We start from the raw sequence: 21,508 nt of genomic DNA on the forward strand, positions 1-21,508 counted from the left end.
TAAACACTAACTCACTGTGTTCCTTAGGCAAGCTTCTTTTCCTCTCTCTTCTCTCAGATCCTGGCCCTATGAAATTAGGCACCCCAAGCACTTAGTAGCTATGTGACCCTGGACTAGATCACTTCTAAGTTCCCCTCACCAGCTCTGGTACTCTGTGTTCTAAGGTCCTCTTAATAAATGTTTGTTGCCTTATTACCCTCGCCTTCCAGCTCTGACGTTCTGTGGGATGTGATAAGCAGGGATATGGTTTAGCCAAATTACGGAATATCTTCAGTCCATGGCTTTCACTTTCTGCCTTTAAATAAAGGCAGGGGATTGGTCTAATGGCAGGAGAAGGCTCTGTCCCCGCCTCCCAGGAGCTTGGCTTATCTGTGGCTTCTCTGTGGCTTCCTCAACCTCAGAGTGACTTTTCCACCTTGGTGCCAAGGCCAACAATAGGTGGATGGTTCATGAGTGTAGTTTATCCTGAGTCTCTGAGAGGCATGAGTGAATTCTAGATGGAACGATGTGGCATGGAAGTGAGAGAGAAATCGATCAGTAAGCATTTGTTAAGCACTCATTATTTGTACTGGGCAGCTAGGTGGTGCTCTAGTGCATAGAGCTCTGAGCCTGGAGTCAGAATGGCTCATCTTCTTGAGTTCAAGTCTGGCCTCAGATGCTAGCTGGGTGGCAAGTCATTTAACCCTGTTTGCCTCAGTTTCCTCATCTGTAAAATGAGCTGGAGAAGGAAAAGGCAAACCGCTCCAGTATCTTTGCCAAGAATACCCCAATTGGGGACGTAAGAGTCCAATAGAACATTATATATGTCAGGCCCTGTGTTAAGTACTAAGGGTACAAAGAAAGGCAAAACAGAAAAATAGTCCCTGCCCTCAAGGAGCTTACATTCTAGCTGGGGAGACAACATGTAAATAGATAGATACAGAAAAGAGACATTCAGAGAAGGTGGAAGTCACCTGAGACAGGAAGGTTCTTCTAAGGCTTCTAATGGTTAAGGGCTTCTTGTGGAAGGTGGTAGTCGAGCTGAGGCTTAAAAGAAGCCAGGAATGTCAAGAGGCAAAAATGAGGAGAGGGAACATTCCAGATACAGGGAAAGCTTGGAGATGCAAGATGTCGTGTCCTGTGTAAGGACAATCGAGTAGGAAAACCCTGCAATCGCCAGACCATAGAGTGTGTGGAGGGGGAGTAAAGTGTGAGAAGACTGGGAAAGGCAGAAAGGGGCCAAGTCATGAAAAGCCTTAAATGCCAAATTGAGGCCTTCCTATTTGATCCTGGAGATAATAGGGAACCACTGCAGTTTACTGAGTGGGGGGTACAGGGGAGGGATTGTATGGGTGTGGGTAGGTGTGGGTGGGTGTGTGCACCTACCTACACTTGAGTAAAATCACTTTGGCTGCTGTGTGAAGGATAGATTAGAGTGGGGACAGACTTAAGGCACAGATGCCAATTAGAAAGCTTATTGTAGGAGTCCAGGCAAGAGGTGATGAGGGGCTAACTGAAGGTGTGGAATGTGAGAGGGGAGAGAAGAGCCTACATATGAGAAATTTCAAAGGAAGAAACAAGGAGATTTGGTCATTGATTGGATATGTGGGCTGAGAGTGAGGAATCGATGGAGACACAGGTTGTCGGTCTAGAAGGCTGGGAGGATGGTGGTTACCCTTTACAGTACTAGGAAAGTTTGGAAAATGGGAGTGTTTGAGTGGAATGGGGTGTGAAGGGGGAGATAATGAATTCTGTTTGGGACACCCACTTTGGAATATCCACTAGGCAGGTGGAGATGTGGGATTGGAGCACCTAAGAGAGACTCCAGCTTGGATGTGTAGGTCTGGAAATCATCTGCATAGAGATGATAAGTAAATCCACAGGAGCTATTTAGATCACCAAGGGAGATAGTATAGCGATACAAGCAAGCTCAGGAGAAACCCTTATGGGACATGAACAGTTAGAGGACACGAGAAGGATGAAAAATCAGCAAAGGAAACTAAGAGCAGATAGCTAAGAGGGGAACTGAGGGAGGGGAGCAGCAGGAAAACCCAGAGAGGAGGGTGTTATAAAAGGTGTAGGGATCGGCGGTCCTGGAGGTGAGGCGGTCCTGGAGGTGAGGACAAAGAACAGATAAAATGTAGCGTGCCAGAAATAGCCAAGAGCCACCGTTTAGTGGCCCAGAGAGCTCATGAAGTACAACGGGGTAGCTCAGAAGGTGTCAGATTCTGGAGAGCCCTCAATGCCACACCGAGTAACTTGCATTTATTTTCTCCTGGATCCTCAGCCTTTTCTCTCTCTTTTCCTGCCCTCAGGTAGCAGCCCTGGAACGACAGGTCTTTGACTTCCTGGGCTACCAGTGGGCTCCCATCCTGGCCAACTTCCTCCACATCATGGCGGTCATCCTGGGCATCTTTGGGACCGTGCAGTACCGATCCAGATATCTCATCATGGTAGGAGTCAGGAATATCCAACTTTGAATCTCACCCTAAGCACTTAGTTGCTGTGTGACCCTGGACAAGTCACATAACCTCTCTGTAAAATGAAGAGGTTGCTGTTGATGACCTCTAAGGTCCTTTTCAGTTCTAAATCTCTATTTCTATGATCCTATTTTTATATATGAAATACCTGACCCTGGGTTTCTCCAAATCCTCAATCTAGTTACGGAAGACCCATGTCCTTTTATGGACTATATCCTCTCCTCCAGCACCCCCTAGTAGAAAGTAAGCTCCCTGAGGGCAGATGGAGTGTCTTTATATCCTCCACAACTAGCACAGTGCCTTATACAGGGCATGTGCTTAATGGATACTTGTTGGTTTGAATCGGACTGATCACCCCACCTACAGTCCCCAAAGCCCTCCCGTAGGTGACAATGGTCACCAAGAAGTGAGCTCTTCTCTCCCTCCCAACGGGCCTTCTGCCATGGTCTATAGCTGCTGGCTGTCAGCAGCCTTCAGGACTTGGGGAAGATGGGATAAGGGAGGAGGAGCCCCTTGGACCAAGACCCAGGAAAGGGAAGGGTCTCTCCCAGTATAACAGGACAAGGGGCTGGGGCAAATGAGCTTCAGTCTTTTGTTCCCATCAACCCCTGCCAGACACTACACACACACACACACACACACACACACACACACATACACACACACGTATACATATGTACACATACATACACACATGTGCATACATTTACATACATGCGTATATACGCACATTCATTCACATGCATGCATGGGAAAGCTTAGCTAAACTGGACTGTAACAGCCCTGGAATGGAAGGGTTAGCAGGTTCCCCACCCCTGGTTAGTGCCTGAAGGGAAATAAGTTTCAGGGGCACTAGCCTTGCAAAGTCAAATGCATAAAATGGTGTTCTTCCATAGCACTCTGGTCCAGTGGTGTGCCCCTAGACCCAATACAATATAAGCTTCTTCTTCAATAAAACATTAAGTCCCCTGAGGGAAGAGCCTGAATCTTTTTTTTTTCTGTTTTTGTAATACAGTGCCTGGCACACAGTAAGTACATAATTAGTGCTTGTTGAATAAATGAATCAACCCCAGAATAGAATAACCCACCTTGTCATTCCCCTCACCTCCACTTCCCTTACCCCCACATTGTTCTCTTCTCTACAGGTAGCCAAGGACTGGGCCTTTCTGGCAGAATGCCATTTTCCAAAGGGGGCTACATCTGGGGTCTGTAGGATCTCAGGTTCTGCAGTCTTTTCCCAGGAATTCTCCAGTCCAGACCTCAGTGCTCCAGAACTTACCCCTCCAAACACTGTCCCTTCACCTGGGTGTTATTTATGTTATTAGAGGCTGGCTTTGGTTGCAGGGAGGAGGGTGGGGTCAGACTAGGGGTGTTTATAGGCTGATTGAGTCAGGGATTGAGAACAGGGCAATGGGAACTTGGGGAAGACGCTGGATCATGCAGAAGAAACATATGGAACCTGGGTTGGGGTTTCTAGTCGAGCCAGCTCATCGCAGATTGCCCTTCCCCCTGACAGATAGGCACCAATGGATTCCTAACATCTTCTGTGCCCCCTGTTTCCCCGTCATGATCTCTGAGCACCCTCCCAGCTCTAAGCTTCTCTGGCTCTGCTCCTCACATAGAGCCCACTACTAAGCACATTGGCCCAACTGCCTGCCCCTCTGTTCTCTCCCCAGTATGCAGGCTGGCTTGTTCTCTGGGTCGGCTGGAATGCATTCATCATCTGCTTCTACCTGGAAGTTGGGCATTTGTCTCAGGTAAGCACCCCAGCCTGGTCTTCTCTTGCCCATCCCTATCCCAGGCAGCTTCTGACCCAAATTATATCAGTGTTCCAGGTGGGAGAGAGGGAAGGGAAGGGAATATGCATTTATATAGCACCTACTATGTGCACAATTCTGTACTGAACACTTTACAAAGAGATAATTTGATCCTCACAACAACCCCGATGGGTAGGTGTTGTTATCCCCATGGGTCTAAGAGCTCTCCACCCCTCAATCTTGTCTTGGAGCTAAGGAGCCTACATGCCCTACTGTGGCACTCTGCCCCAAGAGATGATAACCTAGCACCAGTCAGGGTCTGTGAGCTGGGGTCAGTCACCATGAAGGAATGGAGATACAGAATCAAGCATTAATGGCTGGCTTACAAGGTGAGGGAGGTCTTCTCTGTTGTCCCTCCGGGCAGTCTCCCTTCCACTCCCCACTGTGCCTGTATGACTGAGTAACAGCACCACGGATCACCCCTATTATCCTGAGGAATGCAAGGAAATGATACCTGTGTGGCCCAGCACTTCCCCCTGCTGGCCATATGTAAGATTACAGGAACAGTCCAAAGCCCTGGACTCTTTCCCACCAGGAAGGATGAATAGACAGATACACATACACACCTTCTCTTCCAATCTTTGCCTTCTCTTTCTTTCAATTCCTACCTCCACCACCTAGGGAATCCAGGAAGAGCCTCTGCCTGCCTCTACCTCCCCTTGTTCCAAGTGTGTCCTGCGAGGATACATGTGCACCCATCCCACATGGAGCAAACACATGCCAGCTTGACCCTTGGAACATAGTAAACATTTACTAGGTCACCTTGGACAAGTCACTTACTCACTCTCTCTGAGGCTCAGTTTCCTCATGGAAATAATAATACTTCTACTACCTATCCTACACAGTTGCTGTAAATGAGAGCGATCAGTCAACAGTGAATGAATGTGAAGGGGTGAGGGGGTGAGTGAGTGAATGAGCGAAAAACCTTTATTAAGTACTTACTATGTGCCAGGTACATAGTGCCAGAACTAGGTTCTGGAGATACACAGATAAAAAGGAAACAGTCCCTGCTGTCAGGAAGCTTCCATTCTACAAAGGTAATAAAACATGCACATAGAGATGCATGGGTACAAGGTAGACACAGAATAAATACACAGTAATTGGCCGGGGAAATCTGGGTACAATAACAAACTGAGAAATCAAGAAGAAGCAGCTTGAGTTTAGCATCCAAGTGGGTGGGGTTTCCAAAAGGCGAAAGGGAGGCAGGGACAGCCCACTGCAAGGACATACAGGTGGGAAATCAAACATAATTTAAGAGAAACATCAGGGAAGACAGTTGTCCACAGCCCAATCAATAAAAATTTACTAAGTACTTAATAAAAGCCAGGCACTACGCTAAACCAAGCCTGGGGGTGGGGAGCACAAAGAAAGGCCAAAACAGTCCGAGATGCTTGCACTTTAACCAGGGACACAGAATCTAAATAGACAGGTACATGCAATGGATATGGAGCAGATAAAAAACTACCATGGAGAGTGAGGAGAGCAGGGAGGTTGGAGAGAAGGGAGACAGAGAGAGAGAGAGAGAGAGAGAAGAGAAGAGAGGAGAGAGAGACTGGGAAAGCCTCTTACAGAAGATGGCATTTGAGCCAAGTTTTAGAGGAAACCAGGGATTCTAATGGGGGAAGGAGAGAGGAATGAATGATGAATGAATGAAGTGCTTAAATTGCCCGGCACTGTGCTAAATGCTTGGGATACAAATAAGGAAAATAAAACCAATCTCTGCCCTCAAGGAACTTGCACCCTAACAGAGGAGTAACACACAAAAGGGGGAGAGTTGACCAAGGAAGGGCCTTTTGTCTACCGAAAATTACAAGGATAGTCCAAGATAATGTAAAAATGTATGTAACCTCTAGGTACGATACAGACAGTTCTTGCTTCACGTAAGTGGACCATTCTGTAGACCTCTATGTTAAGCAATGTTTGTGTAATGCAAATTTGCCCATGGATGTGGGGGAATGGAGGGAGGGAGGGAAGCAGGGAAGGGGCTGTGCTGTGGAGGGAGGGCTCAAGGATACATGGTGGTGGGGGATGGACCTTCAGTACCCAAGCATAGATGGACAGAGGACAGAGATACCAGGACTGGATATGGGGGCAGGGACAAAGGTGGAAGGGGACAAAGGTCCCTACCTCTCTCAGTGTCTTAGGTCTCAAAACAAGCCCCAGGCCTGCAGTAGCCACAATGGCATTTTCTCAGCACTTCCATTCTTCTACTTTCACTTGGAGGAGGATTTTTTTTAGAGTTTTGGGGGGGTTTTTTGGTAGGGGGTGGGAGGCCACAGAGCACCGAGCTGAGGGTCAGGAGTGGAGAGACAGAGCACAGTACTGATTCCTTTTCCTGATGTGGGGTCTCTACGGGAATGAGAAGTTTAGGTCCCCCCTAACCCCTAGGCCACTGTTCCTAGGTGCTCAAGGTAAGGAAGCCAAACTGATTTCCTTTTCCCTTGGCCAAGGATAGTTTTCGGCCTCTTCTTCTCCTCTGGGGCCATCTTGACCTAAATGAGGGCAGTGGAGGGGCGGGGGAAGCTTAGACTTCCTGGATACCGATCTCCTTAGGACCGAGACTTCATCATGACATTCAATACATCCTTGCATCGCTCCTGGTGGATGGAGAATGGCCCTGGTTGCCTGGTGACACCCGTGCTGAACTCCCGCCTGGCCCTGGAGGACCACCATGTCATCACCGTCACTGGCTGCCTGCTTGACTACCCCTACATTGAGGTGCTCAGCAGCGCCCTTCAGATCTTCCTGGCAGTGAGTTACCCTACAGCCCCCACAAGCCTTCCCCTGAGCTCCTCTCCTCTCCCTAGGTGTGGAATGCTGTGATCTAAAAGCTAGAATATTCCGCCTCCTGACTCAACCTACTGGGGCAAGACTAGAGCCATTCCCAGATCCCAGAACAGGGGGCAGCCAGCTAAGAGAACCCTTAGGGCTCTTCCCTCCAGGTAGGCAGCCTGGTACAATCAGCCAATCATCAAGGATTATAAAGCATGATCACGTGCGATGAAGTGTGCAAGATGATGCTGACACAAAGACATAAATGAAACGATTCCTGCTCTCAAGGACCTTACTAAGGTTCTGTCAGGGGAAACAAGATGCACGTATATAAATGCATGCAAAATAAGCACAAAATTAATATGAAGTAAAGTTAGAGAGTGAAAGAACCAGCAGTTGGAGGTGGGTGGGAATCAGGAAAGGCATCAGAAAGAAGGCAGGGCTATGCCTTGAGGAAAGCGAGAGATTCTTTGAGGCCGAGTTTAAGTATTCAGTATCTGGACGAGGAGACAGAGAGGGGAGAGCTGTATGTGAGGAATAGGGAGAAATCTGGTTTGGGCTAGCTCGTAGCATACAAGACAACAAGTATTGTAGAATGAGTCTGGAAAGACATGCTGGAGTCAAGTTAGGAAGGATTTTAAAAGCCAGAAGAGTTTGTTTGTTTTCCTAAAGGCAACAAGAAACCTCTGGCGTCTGTTGAGTCAGAGAGTAATATGGTCAGATCTGCACTTACAGAAAACCACTCGGGAAGCTGAGATGGAGAGATGGTAGGCAGGAAGACCGAGGAAGAGGCTATTGCAATAACTTCTAAAGAAAGTGATGAGGGCTGGAAAATAGGGGGCCATCTGTGCAAGTAGAAAGAAGTCAGATGTGAGAAGGGCTTGTTAGAAAAATCTGAAACAAAAACCTACTACAGCGAGTGAGGGAAGGAAAGTATGACACTTCTCGAGAAGGGCACAATGCACTTTAGTAACACATGGGCACTGGTTCAGTGGTAGAATCAACTTTTAAACCATAAGCAAGATCCATACTCCACCCATCAGGGCTATGATTGGTCTAGTTCATCTGAGTCACACCCTTCCTGGACAGCCCACTGCATGTTTATCCATGTTTTGTTCACTCTGCCCACTTCATGGGTCCCATGTTCAAAGATGGCAGCTGTCTCCACCCTTGCGGTGTGTAGTTCATATTCAATAAGCTTATTAAGCAAGCACAGTGGAGAAAGGCCCCATCCTTAAACCCAATGGGTTGCAACTAGTTTAGCCTCTAGGGCTCTTTCTTAAGGAACTGGTTGTTTATAGAAAAGTTTGGAGTACTTTCTGATTGGTTGAGGGACTACCCATGAGATCTTGGAATTTCTTATCCTGCTGCGGAAGCCTAACCCCCTAAAATCTTTGTTGCAGGCTTCAGAGCTAGAAAGAACGAGATTCAGCAACTGAATGAATTTGTGGGGTGAGGGAGAGTGAGGAGTTCGAGATCATGCCAAGGTTATACCCTTTAATGGAAGCCTAAAATAATGGCAGTGCCTTTGATGGAAGTAGGGAAATGTGGAAGGGGTGGGCTTTGAGGGAAACAAGTTCTGGACGTGTTGAGTTTGAGACATTTCTGGGATATCGAGTTTGAGATGATAGAGGGATAGATAGATGGAAAATAGATTAGTAATAGATGATGGGTGGATAGATGGAAGACAGATAGATAAATAGAAGATGGATAAATAGATGACAGATGGATAGATGGAAGATAGATTAGTTGATAAATGATGGATAGATGCTGACAGGTAGATAGATTAGTAGACAGATAAATACATAATGGTTGGATAGAAGAAAGATAGATAGATGGATAAATGGATGAAGGAAGGAAATAAGCACTTATATAGTACTTACAATATGCCAGGCACTTTTTACAAATATCTCATTTTATCCTCACACCAACCCTTCCAAATTGATGCTATTATTATTCTCTAAAATGAGAGTTGAGGAAACTGAGCAAGAAGAGGTATAGATAGATGATAGATAGGTAAATAAAGCATTTATTAAGCACTTACTGTGTTCCAGGCACCATGCTAAATACTGAGGATAAAAGTACAAGCAAGGAAAATAGTCCCTGCCCTCACAGAACTTACGTTCTAATGGGGAAGCTACAAAGAGGAGAATTAGAAAGGGGTGGGAAGGAAAGTATATGGAAGGCAACAAGGCATGGAAATGGCTGGGAAGTCCAGAGGAGAACTGGAACTGGGCCAGTGAAGGCCCAGACTGGCCTCTCCAGAGCAGAAATTACATGATATTGAGGCAGTTGGTGACACTGAACTGAAGCCCAGGGGGAGAAGGTAGGACTAGAAAAATAAATCTGTGAATCATCTGCGTAGAGCTAAGAAATTATTTGTTTATTTACTTGTAGTTTTCAACATACACTTCCACAAGATTTTGAGTTCCAAATTTTCTCCCCATCTCGTCCCTACCCCAACCCCAAGATGACATGCATTCTGAATACCCCTTCCCGTAGTCTGCCCTCCCTTCTATCTCTCCCCCTCCTTCTCTTATCCCCTTCTCCTTCAATTTTCTTGTAGGGCAGGATAGATTTCTATATCCCAATAATTTTTTAAATTAATTATTTTTTTTAAAAAATTTCAGTTCCAAATTCTCTCTTTCCCTTCATCCTCTCCCCCACCCATTGAAGGCAGGCAACATGATATCAATTCTACATGGGAAATCATGCAAAACATATTTCCATATTATCCATGTTGCAAAAAAAAGTCAAGAAAATTAAGTGAAAAAAGTATGTTTCAATCTGCACTCAGTTGATCAGTTCTCTCTGTGGAGGCGGATAGCATATTTCATCATGAGTCCTTCAGAATTGTCTTGGATCATTGTATTGTTCAGAGTGGGCCAATAAATAAGTTCAATGAAAATCACATTTATTTTGGTCTCAAGAGACCTTTAGTCTCTGTGCTGAACCTGACTTTCTCTGTGACCTTGGACAAGAAGATGCTTCATTGTTTCTGGTCCTCAGTGTCCTCATCAATCAAATGGGAACAATAATTCCTTCCCTACCTCAGTCATGGGGGTTAGTGAGGATCCAGTGAGAGAGAATGACAGGGAAAGCACCTTTTTCCAGAAGTATATGATCAGGGCAGCTAGGTGCTGCAGTGGATAGAGTACTGGCCCTGGAGTCAGGAAGACCTGATTTCAAATTCAGCCTCAGACACATAACACACACTGGCTGTGTGACTCTGGGCAAGGCACTTAACCCCAAATGCCTCACAAAAAGGAGAAGAAGAAGAAGAAGAAGAAGAAGAAGAAGAAGAAGAAGAAGAAGAAGAAGAAGAGAAGAAGGAAGAAGAAGAAGACAAAGAAGAAGTCATAGTAGTATATGATCAGCAAAGGAGACGGGCCAGCCACAGAGCAAGAGCTGTTTGGCAGCCTCAGTGCCTTGCTGGTACCCACAAAATGTTCAGACACCTACAGGGAGGGCTCTTTAGCATATTAGGTTGACTTGGAGTCAAGAAGATATCAGTTCAAATCCCACTTCCAATGTTTAATAGTGTGTGACTATAACCGACTTCTGTGAGCCTTGGCTTAATGACCTCATCTATAAGATGGGTATAATAATACATGAAGCCAGATGGGCAGTTGGCATAGCAGATACAGGGCCCACTTTGGAATCGGGAAGACCTGGCTTCACATCCTACAGAGGTAGGATACAGTTACAGAGGATAAATCTGACCAGGGACAGATCACTTACCTTCTCAGCCCTCCCCCCACCCCCACCCCACTCAAAACTATAATTTATAGAAAAGCTGCTGCTGAATCACTAGAGTATTGACCTAGAGCTCAGGAAGGAACTTTGGATGTCATTCAGCCCTCCTTCCTTATTTTACAGATGAGGAAAATCAGACTCCAGGGAGTTAAGCCACTTGCTCACTCGACATCTGCATCACTGCAGGGAGATGCCCCACCTAATATGGCCCGCACTGGTGAAATCCCAAGTGTGGAAAAGCTAGAACCACCAAAGTACATGGGATCATTTTGAGCTGGAAGGGACCTAAAAGTCACATAGACCAACTCTTTCCTTTTACAAAGGAGCAGAGCCAGAGAGATTCAGTGACTTGATCAGGGTCCCACAGCCAGGTGTATAAGAAATGGTATGAGAAGGGGCAGCTAGGTGGCGCAGTGGATAGAGCCCTGGCCCTGGAGTCAGGGGAGAGAGAGAGAGAGAGAGAGAGAGAGAGAGAGAGAGAGAGAGAGAGAGAGAGAGAGAGAGAGAGAGAGATAGAGAGAGAGAGAAGGGAGGGAGGGAGGGAGGAAGGAAGGAAGGGAGGGAGGAAGGAAGGAAGGAAGGAAGGAAGGAAGGAAGGAAGGAAGGAAGGAAGGAAGGAAGGAGGGAAGGAAGGAGGGAAGGAAGGATGGATATGAGAACCTGAGTCTTCCTGACTCTCAAGCTAGGACTCTATCCACTCTCCCATGCTTCTTCACATATTTAGTACCTACTTCCCAAGGTTTTAGGGAAGGGAATAGGGGCAGCTAGGTGGTGCAATGGATAGCACACTGGGTTTGGAATTAGGAAGACTTGGATCTAGCCTCAGACACTTACTAGCTGTGTGACTCTGAACAAGTCGCTTAAACCTGTTTGCCTCAGTTTCCTCATCTGTAAAATGAGCTGGAGAAGGAAATGGCAAACCACTCCAGTGACCGAAAATGGGGTCACAAAGAGTCAGACATGACCAAACAATAATAGGGCAGGGAAAAAGCATATATACCTACTACGTGCCCAGCACTGTGCTAAACGCTTTACAAATCTTATCTCGTTTGATCCTGTGTGGGATGCCACTCAAATTAAAAAAAATAAATAAATAAAACACAGAGGTGTCCAAGGAGAAACAGAAAGTTAATTTATTATTGTCATTCCAAATCTGAAGATCTGGGTGTCCCTCTACCAGTATGCTCTGATGAGGGGAGACCAAGACACAGAAACAGAAAGCTGGGTTAAATAGCCCTAATGAATAAATTCCCCCTCCCACTAGCTGTCAGTTAGCCAGGCCACCATGGCAGAAAGATGGTTCACAACTGTTTTGGAAGGTCTGAGAGATTGAATAGACAATGGGGTTAGATAATGGAGGGAACAGGAAGGCATCTGAGTGAGGTCCTTTCAAAGGGAGATAAGGGGAGTAGATAAGGAACCTTTTAAGGGTGTTCTGGAGCCAGATTCTTTTTAGGGGCAATGGTGCATCTGAATAAGATTAAAAAGTAGGCTAAGGCTTAACAACTAGACAAATTTTAACTACTGACATATGGCACTAAAAAAACTTACAGAAATCTATACTTAACCCTATTACTCATTACCAGTCTTATCCCAAACCTTAATTACACTGAGAAGTCTTCACTGGGACATCCCATTCAATCCTTACAACAATCCTTCGAGGTAGGTGCTGTTATTGTCCCCATTTTACAGTTGAGGACACTGAGGCAGACAGAAGTTAAATGACTTGCCCAGGACCACACAGCCAATAAGTGTCTAAGGCTGGATTTGAACTCACATTTTCCTGACTCCAGGCCCACTACTCTACCCACTGTGCCACCTGTAGTGAAGCTTAAGTGAGAATGTATGTATATAAGGTACTTTGCCAACCCTTGCTGATTTGGGGGCATAAACTGTGATTTTGCTGGTAGGATCACACCTGCCATGCTGAATCCCAACTCTTCTATAACTTTGAGTCAGAGCAAACCTAAAGCAGCATATAAATTCCTCCTATCAATATTATGATTGACCTCTGTGCAAGATCTCTGGGAGAACATGGAGGAGTCCTGAAGGAGAGAGGTGCAGGGTGGGCTTCATTCAGCACCCTTGGAGAGAATGCCCACACTAAGGAGCTTGCAGACAGAGCTGCCTGCAACGGATGTCTCATCCAGGCCCGGAAGAAATCCTGGGTTCTCCAAGGCTGTGCCAGCAGAACATTAATTCTGGCAGCTAATGCCCCCAGCCATAGAGACTCTGAGTACAGGCTCACAGTAATGGACTTTGTGTCTAAGCTCTCGTTCAGCTGAGTCCTGACAATCAGGAAGTTGCCATGGGGTGATGAGACTGTCAGCCCTAGCAGCTCAGGAGTCCTGGCCTCTACCAAGTTAAGGGGGTGGAGGAAGAGGAGAGGAATCCCTTTTTTAAAAAAAATGACTTTACCACTCTGCCCAAGGGAAGACTGGACTTGGGGGGAGAGGGTGTCCCACCCCTTGCTCCACTGACTGTCCATCTCCCCTCTTCCCCTAGCTGTTTGGCTTTGTGTATGCCTGCTACGTCAGCAAAGTGTTCCTGGAGGAAGAGGACAGCTGTGAGTGCCAGCCCTAGATTCCTGGACATGGGGGTGCCCAGGTGGCCTGCTGATACCCCCTAGGGCTCCTATAGGCCTGGGCAAAGGAAGCAGTGGAAGGCAATAGCATCCCTGGGGCTGAAGCAGGGAATCCTGCCTCCATATCCCTGGGTCTGTGCCCAGCTGTGGCCTACAGCCCTATGGCACAGGCAGACCCTTGTGCCCCAGAGAAGATGAGTCTTCTGGGGCTGAGGAACCCAACCCAGTTCCTGCCCCAGGCCCCAGTTGGAAACAATCCCTTCCATTCCCCACTTCCCTGGGCTAAGGCCCCTAGGGCACTTCCTGCCTGTCATATGTGGGCTCCACCCAATTTCCCCTTGGCCTATTCTCCTGCCCCCCACCCCACCCCAGCAGCATCACCGTAGCTTTTTGCCCCTCTCAGGCCAACCCTGTCCCCTCCTGGCCATAGCATTGTCTCTCCTGAGCCTCCCTGGGCACTTCTCTCCACAGTTGACTTCATTGGAGGCTTTGATTCCTACGGTTACCAGGCCCCTCAGAAGACATCACATTTACAGCTGCAGCCTCTGTACACGTAAGTACCCAGGGTGGTAAAGGCAAGAGGGCAGGGGCAGGGCACAGTGGGAGACATGATGGGCACAGGGCTGGGCTGGCAGCCTGCTCCATGGAGGGAATGTCGGATTTGGGACCAGAGGACCTGAGTTTGAGCCTTTCTCTGCTACTTAGTACCTGTGTGATTTTGGGCAAGTCACTGGACCTGTCTGCCTCAGTTCCTCATCTGTGAAATGGGGAAAATAATAACACACCCTTAACTTCCCTGATTTTTGTGAGAAAAAAATGAGATAACATTTGCAAAGTGCTTTGCAAACCTTAAAGTGTTATCACCTAGTTGGTTTTTTTTTAAACTTTCAATATTATTGGTTTCCTTTATTATTCTATTTGTTTTACTTTAAGCTTTTAAAAATCTGGTTCTGAGGTTTGCCCAGACTGCCAAAGCCCAGGGTCCACCACCACCAAAGGCTGAGAAGCTGTGCACGGGAAGGCTTGCAAGGTCTGCCCCTAACGGCTCTCAGTGCCAGGAGCAGTCGGGGAGAGGCCGGGCTGGGCATGGAAGGTGGGGCGGGCCAGGGGCCAGGGAGGACGCAGGACGGCCAGAGCAGTGGCCTGGCGCGGTCCCCTGCCTGCTTCCTCTGCACTGATCGCTCTTGGCTTCCCCCCAGGTCGGGGTAGCCCCCAGCAAGGCCCTCCCCGGCGCTGGACACCGGACCCCGCCCTCTGGACTTGACTGCGCTGCCGCCGGGGAGCCGCCTTCCTCTTCTCGCCCGGGCCGCCCGCTGCGCATCCAGCCCCGCCAAGCTCTGCTTTGGGCCAGGCGCCCACGCCGCGGGGCGGCCACCCACGGAGCCACGGACAAGAGCGCCCCCTGCCGGCCGGCGAGGACACAGCCCCGATTCGGACCTGCCGGCGGAGGAGGGGACTGGACCCTGAGCAGCTGGCCGGGCCCCTGGCTTAGCCCTGGGAACTTGGGGGGAGGGAGGGGAAGGGACTCGTGGAATTTGTATGTTTGTTTTTTTAAACTTAGCCCTGGTACTGAGCCTGTACCTCCCCTCTCTGATCCTACCCGTCCTCCTTCCTGTACGTGGCAATTGCAACCCCCTTCCACTGGGGAGCCCCTCCCCTCCGCAGTGGAGCCCCTCTCCTTTCTGTTGTGGGGGACCCACTTCCAGGAGGGCAGATTGTCAAAGGGACCCCAAAGTCAAACAATAACATGTGAAGACTCCTGTTCAGCCCAGGCTCCAGCCCCAGCACTACCATCCCCTTTCTTCCCCGCCTACACATACCATCCACACTTCAGCTCCCTCTCCTCCCCATTAACCTGGTATACCCCACCCGTCCAGAGCAGACATCAGCCTCGTAACCCGCGTACACTGCTTCCATCCTCCCTCCCTCACACAGCCCCGGATCTCTTAGCTTTATATCTCTCCTCACCACCACTCAGGTACAGAGCCTCCGTCTTCCCCTATTAGCCTCCCCGCACCCTACCGCACCCCCACACTCATATTCCTGCCGCACTGCCTGGTCTATTTACCAGGTCTATCTACCAATGTCTCTGTCAAAGCAATAGAGCAATTCTTGGTGTTGGGGAAAAGTTGCCAGAGGCTGGTGATTGGAGGGAGAGAAGTTTACCTTCATATAGGGAATTCTTACCCACCTCTTCCAGAAAGGAAAGAAAAATCTGAAACCAGTTCTTTCCTTTCTTGGGTCTTCTTGACCTGAGCCAGCCACAGTGATTCTTCTCCTGCCTGGCCCAAACACCTCCTTCTTCCTCGTTTCTCATCATACCTTTCTTTTGTCCTCTTCCCCAGCCCCCCCACAGGCTGTGACCTAGACAGCCCCCCCAACACACACACACACACATACACACACACACACACACACACACACACACACACACACGCCATCTTGCATCTTCCTGTCTTTGATAGACCCCTTCAAGTTACCATGGCCTCTAGGATGGTAGGAAAAGATCTCTCAGAATATAGAACCAGCTGCTGCTGGAGCCCTGGAAGAAATGTCAAGGCTGATTAACATCACACACACACACACACACACACACCCTTCCTGGGTGACTCCTCCTTTCTGTAGGGCCTATCAAACCCCCTTGGAACTCAGGAACCCAAGGCATTGGGGAGTTTGGAGGCCACCCAAATCTGACATACTTTTCCACATCTGTGACATGTAAAGGAGGGGGAAAGGGTGCTGCGGGGGTGACCAGGATATTTGGAAGGGTAGAATACCTATTGCTTCTCTTTACTGTGGAACATACTGGTGGGAGACATCTTGTGGCCTCCTTTCCTTCTTCAGGGCAAGACACAGTTACCCAGGTGAATTAGCCTTGCTTGGTAGGAGCAGTCGTACCAGGACTAAGTTCTGGATGGGGCGCTTTGGACACCCAGCTCAGCCCTTAGTGTTCCCTCTTCTCATCTGTAAAGAGGGTGCCATTCTCGTTTCCTGGTGCTAGTCTATCGGGCAAAATGGAAGGACTCAGCAGATTAGCTCTTGGGAGAGGAGGTGTAGACACTTGGGCAGAGGGTGGCCCTGTAGGACACAGGTGTCCCAAAGGGAAGAAGAACTGAGTCTCCTCTTGGCCTTTGGTGATGATATCTTCTGGCCTCTCAGATGACCTTTGGTAGCCACTAACCCCTCTAGGAGCACCGAGTCCCAACAGTTGGATCAGTCCATTGATTGTCTGTGTCAGGACTTAGCAATAGCCCTTCCCGTTTTCTGCCTGGACTCCAGCTCCCTTTCTTTGCCCCTCTGAAGCCTCCTTCCTAGGACTGGAGCCCTTGGCAATCACAGCCCCTGCCTCTAGCCCGCTGGCCAGCCTGGGGAACAAAGAGGGAGGAAGCCTCTCCTTTCGGGTCAGCTCCCTCCTAGGCCTGGCTAGCATTCCCTCTTACCTCCCTCCTATCACTTCAAGCCCCTGGGCCAGATGCTTCCAGACACACCCTCTGAACCGCCTTCCCTTGCCCAGGCTGGCTCCCCCACACATCCCTAGCTTTCTGTTCTATTCTCCCTCTTGGGCCAGAGCCTTCCTCTGCATCTCCCCACCATCCCCAAGCTGATTTTCTCCTCACCCCCTTTCCACCCCACTTCCTCGTTTTTACTCTACAGGTTTAGCCACTGGTGCTTTGAAGCCTTTTGATTTTTTAAGACAGTCTTTGTAAAGTGAATTGCTTTCTTTTCTAATTTGGGCCAGCAGGACACTACTCCCCCAACCGCCCGCCTTCCCCCCAAAGGTGCTCCCTGGTTTCTGTGCAGATGGGTTGATTAAAAACAGTGTTTTCTCTTTGTTTTCCTCCCACATCCTGATTCACAGGGACAGAACCTCTCACATCCCATCCTAGGGCCAGAAAGACAGGATGGGAGGAATGGATCAAGCAGAAGAGGGATCAGTGAAGATCTGACAGGGCAGACTCCTAGAGATTAGGAATGTGGGGCTTTTATGGCCAAGAAAATGGGGGGAGGGAGTTGGGCTGCAGATGTGGGGATCCATTTTATCCCAGAAACCAGGACCACAAGTTGGGTCATGAGCAATAAACATTCCTTGACCACCTACTGAATGGGGACAGACACAGAGGTGGTGCAGTGGATAGAGCGCCAGGCCCGGTGTCAGGAAAACCTGAGTTCAAATTTGGCCTCAGGTGCTAGCTGTGTGACCTTGGGCAAGTCACTTAACCCTGTTTACCTCAGTTTTCTCATCTGTAAAATGAGCTGGAGAAGAAAATGGCAAACCACTCCAGTATCTTTGCCAATAAAACCCCAAAAGGGGTCACAGAGAGTCATACACAACTGAAACTACCAAACAACACCTACTGAGTGCAGACCTTATTTGTTTAACATCTCTGTCTCCCTCCCTGAGGCCAGCAGCCAACAGGAATTCCAGCTGGGAGCATTGAACTGTTATCCAGAGATGATCACAAGATCCAGGACCCCAGACCCAAAAAGGCTGATTTGAACAAGATTAATGGATAAGCTGGCCATTAAGAAAGAGCCAGGACTAGTCAGGAACCTGGAGCCGCCTAGAAGTAGACAGAGCCCTGACAGTCATGGTCCAGACAGATTGTTCTGGGACTAGTAAGTGTGCATTGCATGCAGGCATTTTGACAGCTATGGTCAAGATTCCCTTTGTGTCAGCCTGGGAATCCCAGACTTCACAGGATTATCTATCTCAAGCTGAAAGGAAGTGTGGAGACTTGATAGTCCAAATTCATTTTACAGATGAGGAAACTGAGGCCCAAGGAGATTAATTGACTTGCCCAAGGTCCCCACAGTACATATCAGAAGCATGATTTGAACCCAAGAGCTCTAACACAATCACCTAATTGAACTTGTAGCAGAACATGAATTCCATTGACAATGTCCCCAGAGTGGTCACCCAGCCTCTTACAGATTTACAGAATATGAGTCCAAATCCAGTGTGTATTCCAATATGCTGCTCTGACTCTTCTCCCAAATACAATATGATCTGAGCCTTGAAGGGTGAGTAGGATTGAAGGACAGAATATATTGCAGGTAGGGAGAGGGAGTCAGCAGAGAAAGAGGCTAGAATGTACATAGACCATTTAGGCAATGATAAAGATACATGGATGGACTGTACCATCCTGTCATGGAGGAGTGGGAAAGAAGGCTGTAAAGGCAGATGAAGACCAGATTGAGGAAATGTTAAGTAAGAGCTAGCATTTCTATAATGCTTTTATAAATACCCTCACAGCAACCCTGGCATTATGCCCATTTCACAGATGAGGAAACTGAAGCAGACAAGAGGATCTGATTTGCTCAGGGTCACATAGCTAGTAAGTATCTGAGACCAAATTAGAACTTGAGCATTTTCAAATTATATTTTTCTTCACTCAACAAACATCTGCCATCTCTCCCTCCTACCCAAATCCCCACCTCCCCCAAAAAAAAATGAAAGGAGAACAAAACCCCTATTACAAACATATGTAGTCAAGCAAAACACATTTCTACATTGGCCGTGTCCAAAAACAGGCACACCTCATTCTTCACCCTTCCATTAGGAGGTTGGTAGTATGTTTCATAGCTGCCCTCTGAAATCTGGTCAGTCATTATGCTGATCAGCCTAATTCCTTCAAAGTTGGAACTCCAGTCTTCTTGAGTCCAGACTTATTTATGGTGCCACCCAGCTATGAGGTCAAGGGAATTTGGCTTTATCCTATAGGCAATAGGGAACCATTGAAAGATCTTAGACAGGGAGCTGTTCTATATTAGGAAGATTGGTTCGGTAGCTAGGTATGTACAGGATAGATGGGAGGTGGGAAGGCTTAGAGGCAGGGGACCAGTTAGGTTATGGTGCTATACCAGGCAAGAAGTGAGCTCTGGTTATGAGAAGGTGGAGATCAATGTAAGACAAATACCTGATCGGGTTCCAGTGAGGGAAGATGAGAACAGCAACCTGATTACTTTATGCTCTGAGTTACGAGTACCAGGTCAGGAAATGATAGGAGGGACCTAGGGTTTTGCCATGGCTAGAAGGCAGTATCTAGGCAGCATAGTGAATAATACACTGGACCTGGAGTCAGGGAGACCCAAGTTCAGATTTGACCTCAGACCTCAGCTGTATGACCCTGGACAAGTCACTTAACCTCTGCCTCAATTTCCTCCTATGTGAATGGAATAATAACACCTACCTCCCAGGATTGTGAGGATAAAATGAGATGATGCTTGTAACGTGCTTATATAAATGCTAGCTATCATAAGGCACTGTTTCCTGTTTAGCCCAGGACACAACTGGTCAAGAATGAATGAGAAAGCATTTATTAAATGCTTACTGTGTCAAAACCCTTTGCTAAGTGCTAGGGATCCAAACAGAAGATGATCCCTGTTTTCCAGGAGCTCACATTCTAGTGGAGGAGGCAACACATATTTAGAAAGGTCCCATGGTCCTCAGAGCACAGAAGCAAAGCAGATGGGAGTATCTCCTTTCGTGTCATTCATTATTTTCTAATGCTGAACCATCTGATGGTGCCAGGGACCTGGGTGCTAAGAATGGGTCTCTATTAACTATGGCTGCATCTCCCATGCAATGGGATGGGAGCAGGAGAGGTCTCGCCCCCTGCACTCGGGTTTACCAGCCAGTCAGTGGCGGTTCGTGCTGGTGGTGGCCAGGAAGATGGTCCCCTTCTCCACAGTGATAGCTCCCCCCAAGGATAGCCATAGGGCCTGAGCTGGAAGCAAAGACAGTGGCCCTGGGACGCTATCATTCTGCAGGCTTTTGGGTTCTGGGTTCTGAGCAATCTCCACCTCTGTCCAAGGGGAGGTGGCCTCAGAGGGAATGGTGGTGGTTTGACTCACCCAACAATGTACTGCTTCCTGTCTCTCCCTCAGGGTACATTGCTGCTTCAGCAGAAAGAAATGTTAGGTGGGAGGAAGGCATTGATGAAGAGTAGCATGGGGTGTGTGTGTGTGTGTGTGTGTTGTGTGTGTGTGCTTCAGGTATGTTCTTCAGTCAATAAACATTAAGTAAGCACCTACTATGTGCTAGGAACTTTGCTAAGGGCTGGGGATACAAAGAAAGGCATAAGACAGTCCTTGCACTCCAGGAGCTCCCGGTCTAATGGGGGAAGACAACACATAAAAAGAAGAAAAGGGAGAAGGCTGGGGGTGGGGGCGGGGTGGCATGAGGAAGTACTGTAGGTGGAGTGGGGTGAGTGTAAGAGATGATTTCTTCTTGCAGAATGATGAGTTTCTGGAGCTCATGAGAGTAGCCAGATAGGAAACAATGAGGTGAATGCCCCAGGTCCCCTCCTTAAAAGGGAGAAGATCTGGATGGAGCTCTCTGATGCCTACCCTTTACCTTCTCCAGTGAGAGGTGGGGGTGCAGAGGAGGTGGGAATTTCAGAGTTGATTTCATCTTGCACAATGATGAGTTTCTGGAGATCATATGTGTCTATGGGCATGAGTGACCATATTATCTTGGTATATGCATGGAAGAGGCCTAAGTCGTGTCCATGAAGACACAATGCTTCCCACTTCAATGTTCAATTCAATAAACATTAATCAAGTGTATAGCACTGTGCTAGAAGGAGAAAAAAAATGGCCCAGGTCCTGCCTTGTAGGAATTTACATCATTTGGAGGGGATACAAGACATATATACAGGAAGATAGAATACAAGATGGGCTGTGATGGGACCCAGGAGGGAACTCAGAAGAGAATACCGCAGGGAAAGTGTTCTTCCTAGAGGAAACATAATTCCAAGATGTAGTTTGGCAAAAACAGGAAGAAGTAGGCAGCTTCTCTGGATATGGGAAGGCTGGAAGCTCAACTCAAATCCCTGCTGCCCAAGTTTTAAACTGGATGGGGGGAGAGGAGACTATCCCCCACCCCCAAATCTCAGTCTGGTGCACTCTGACTTGGGGGAAGAAACCCAAAGGAGGCACCTCCCTTCCTCCCTCCCTCCCCTGACCCCATTGGAGGTTTATGGATTTCAGCATCCTCGGCATGTTTCCCCAGTGATGCAAGAGAGGCTTTACCTTGGGAAATGGGAGTAGCTTTATAACTGATGCAGCAATGAGGGGAGGCAGCTAGTTTGCCCTGATAATTTAGTATCCACATGGAG

At 48.0% G+C, this 21,508-nt stretch overlaps 1 protein-coding gene across 2 annotated transcripts in view; it reads left to right on the forward strand.

Moving 5' to 3' along the window:
• NKAIN1 (sodium/potassium transporting ATPase interacting 1) overlaps positions 1–17,220 on the forward strand; it is a 120,916-nt gene extending 103,696 nt beyond the window's left edge. The window contains exons 2-7 of one of the 2 annotated variants that reach the window (XM_020983377.2): positions 2,295–2,432; positions 4,136–4,216; positions 6,830–6,994; positions 13,310–13,370; positions 13,860–13,941; positions 14,588–17,220. In XM_020983377.2, the coding sequence (XP_020839036.1) occupies positions 2,295–2,432; positions 4,136–4,216; positions 6,830–6,994; positions 13,310–13,370; positions 13,860–13,941; positions 14,588–14,597 (537 nt within the window). In that variant the 3' untranslated portion in view covers positions 14,598–17,220. Of the gene's footprint in view, positions 1–2,294; positions 2,433–4,135; positions 4,217–6,829; positions 7,028–13,309; positions 13,371–13,859; positions 13,942–14,587 lie in introns of both variants that reach the window. The other variant, XM_020983375.2, reaches the window with a different exon arrangement.
• The last annotated feature ends 4,288 nt before the right edge of the window (positions 17,221–21,508 follow it).

This window comes from Phascolarctos cinereus, unplaced genomic scaffold (assembly GCF_003287225.1).
Source record: "Phascolarctos cinereus isolate Bilbo 61053 unplaced genomic scaffold, phaCin_HiC Scaffold_726;HRSCAF=1367, whole genome shotgun sequence".
NCBI lineage: Eukaryota > Metazoa > Chordata > Mammalia > Diprotodontia > Phascolarctidae > Phascolarctos > Phascolarctos cinereus.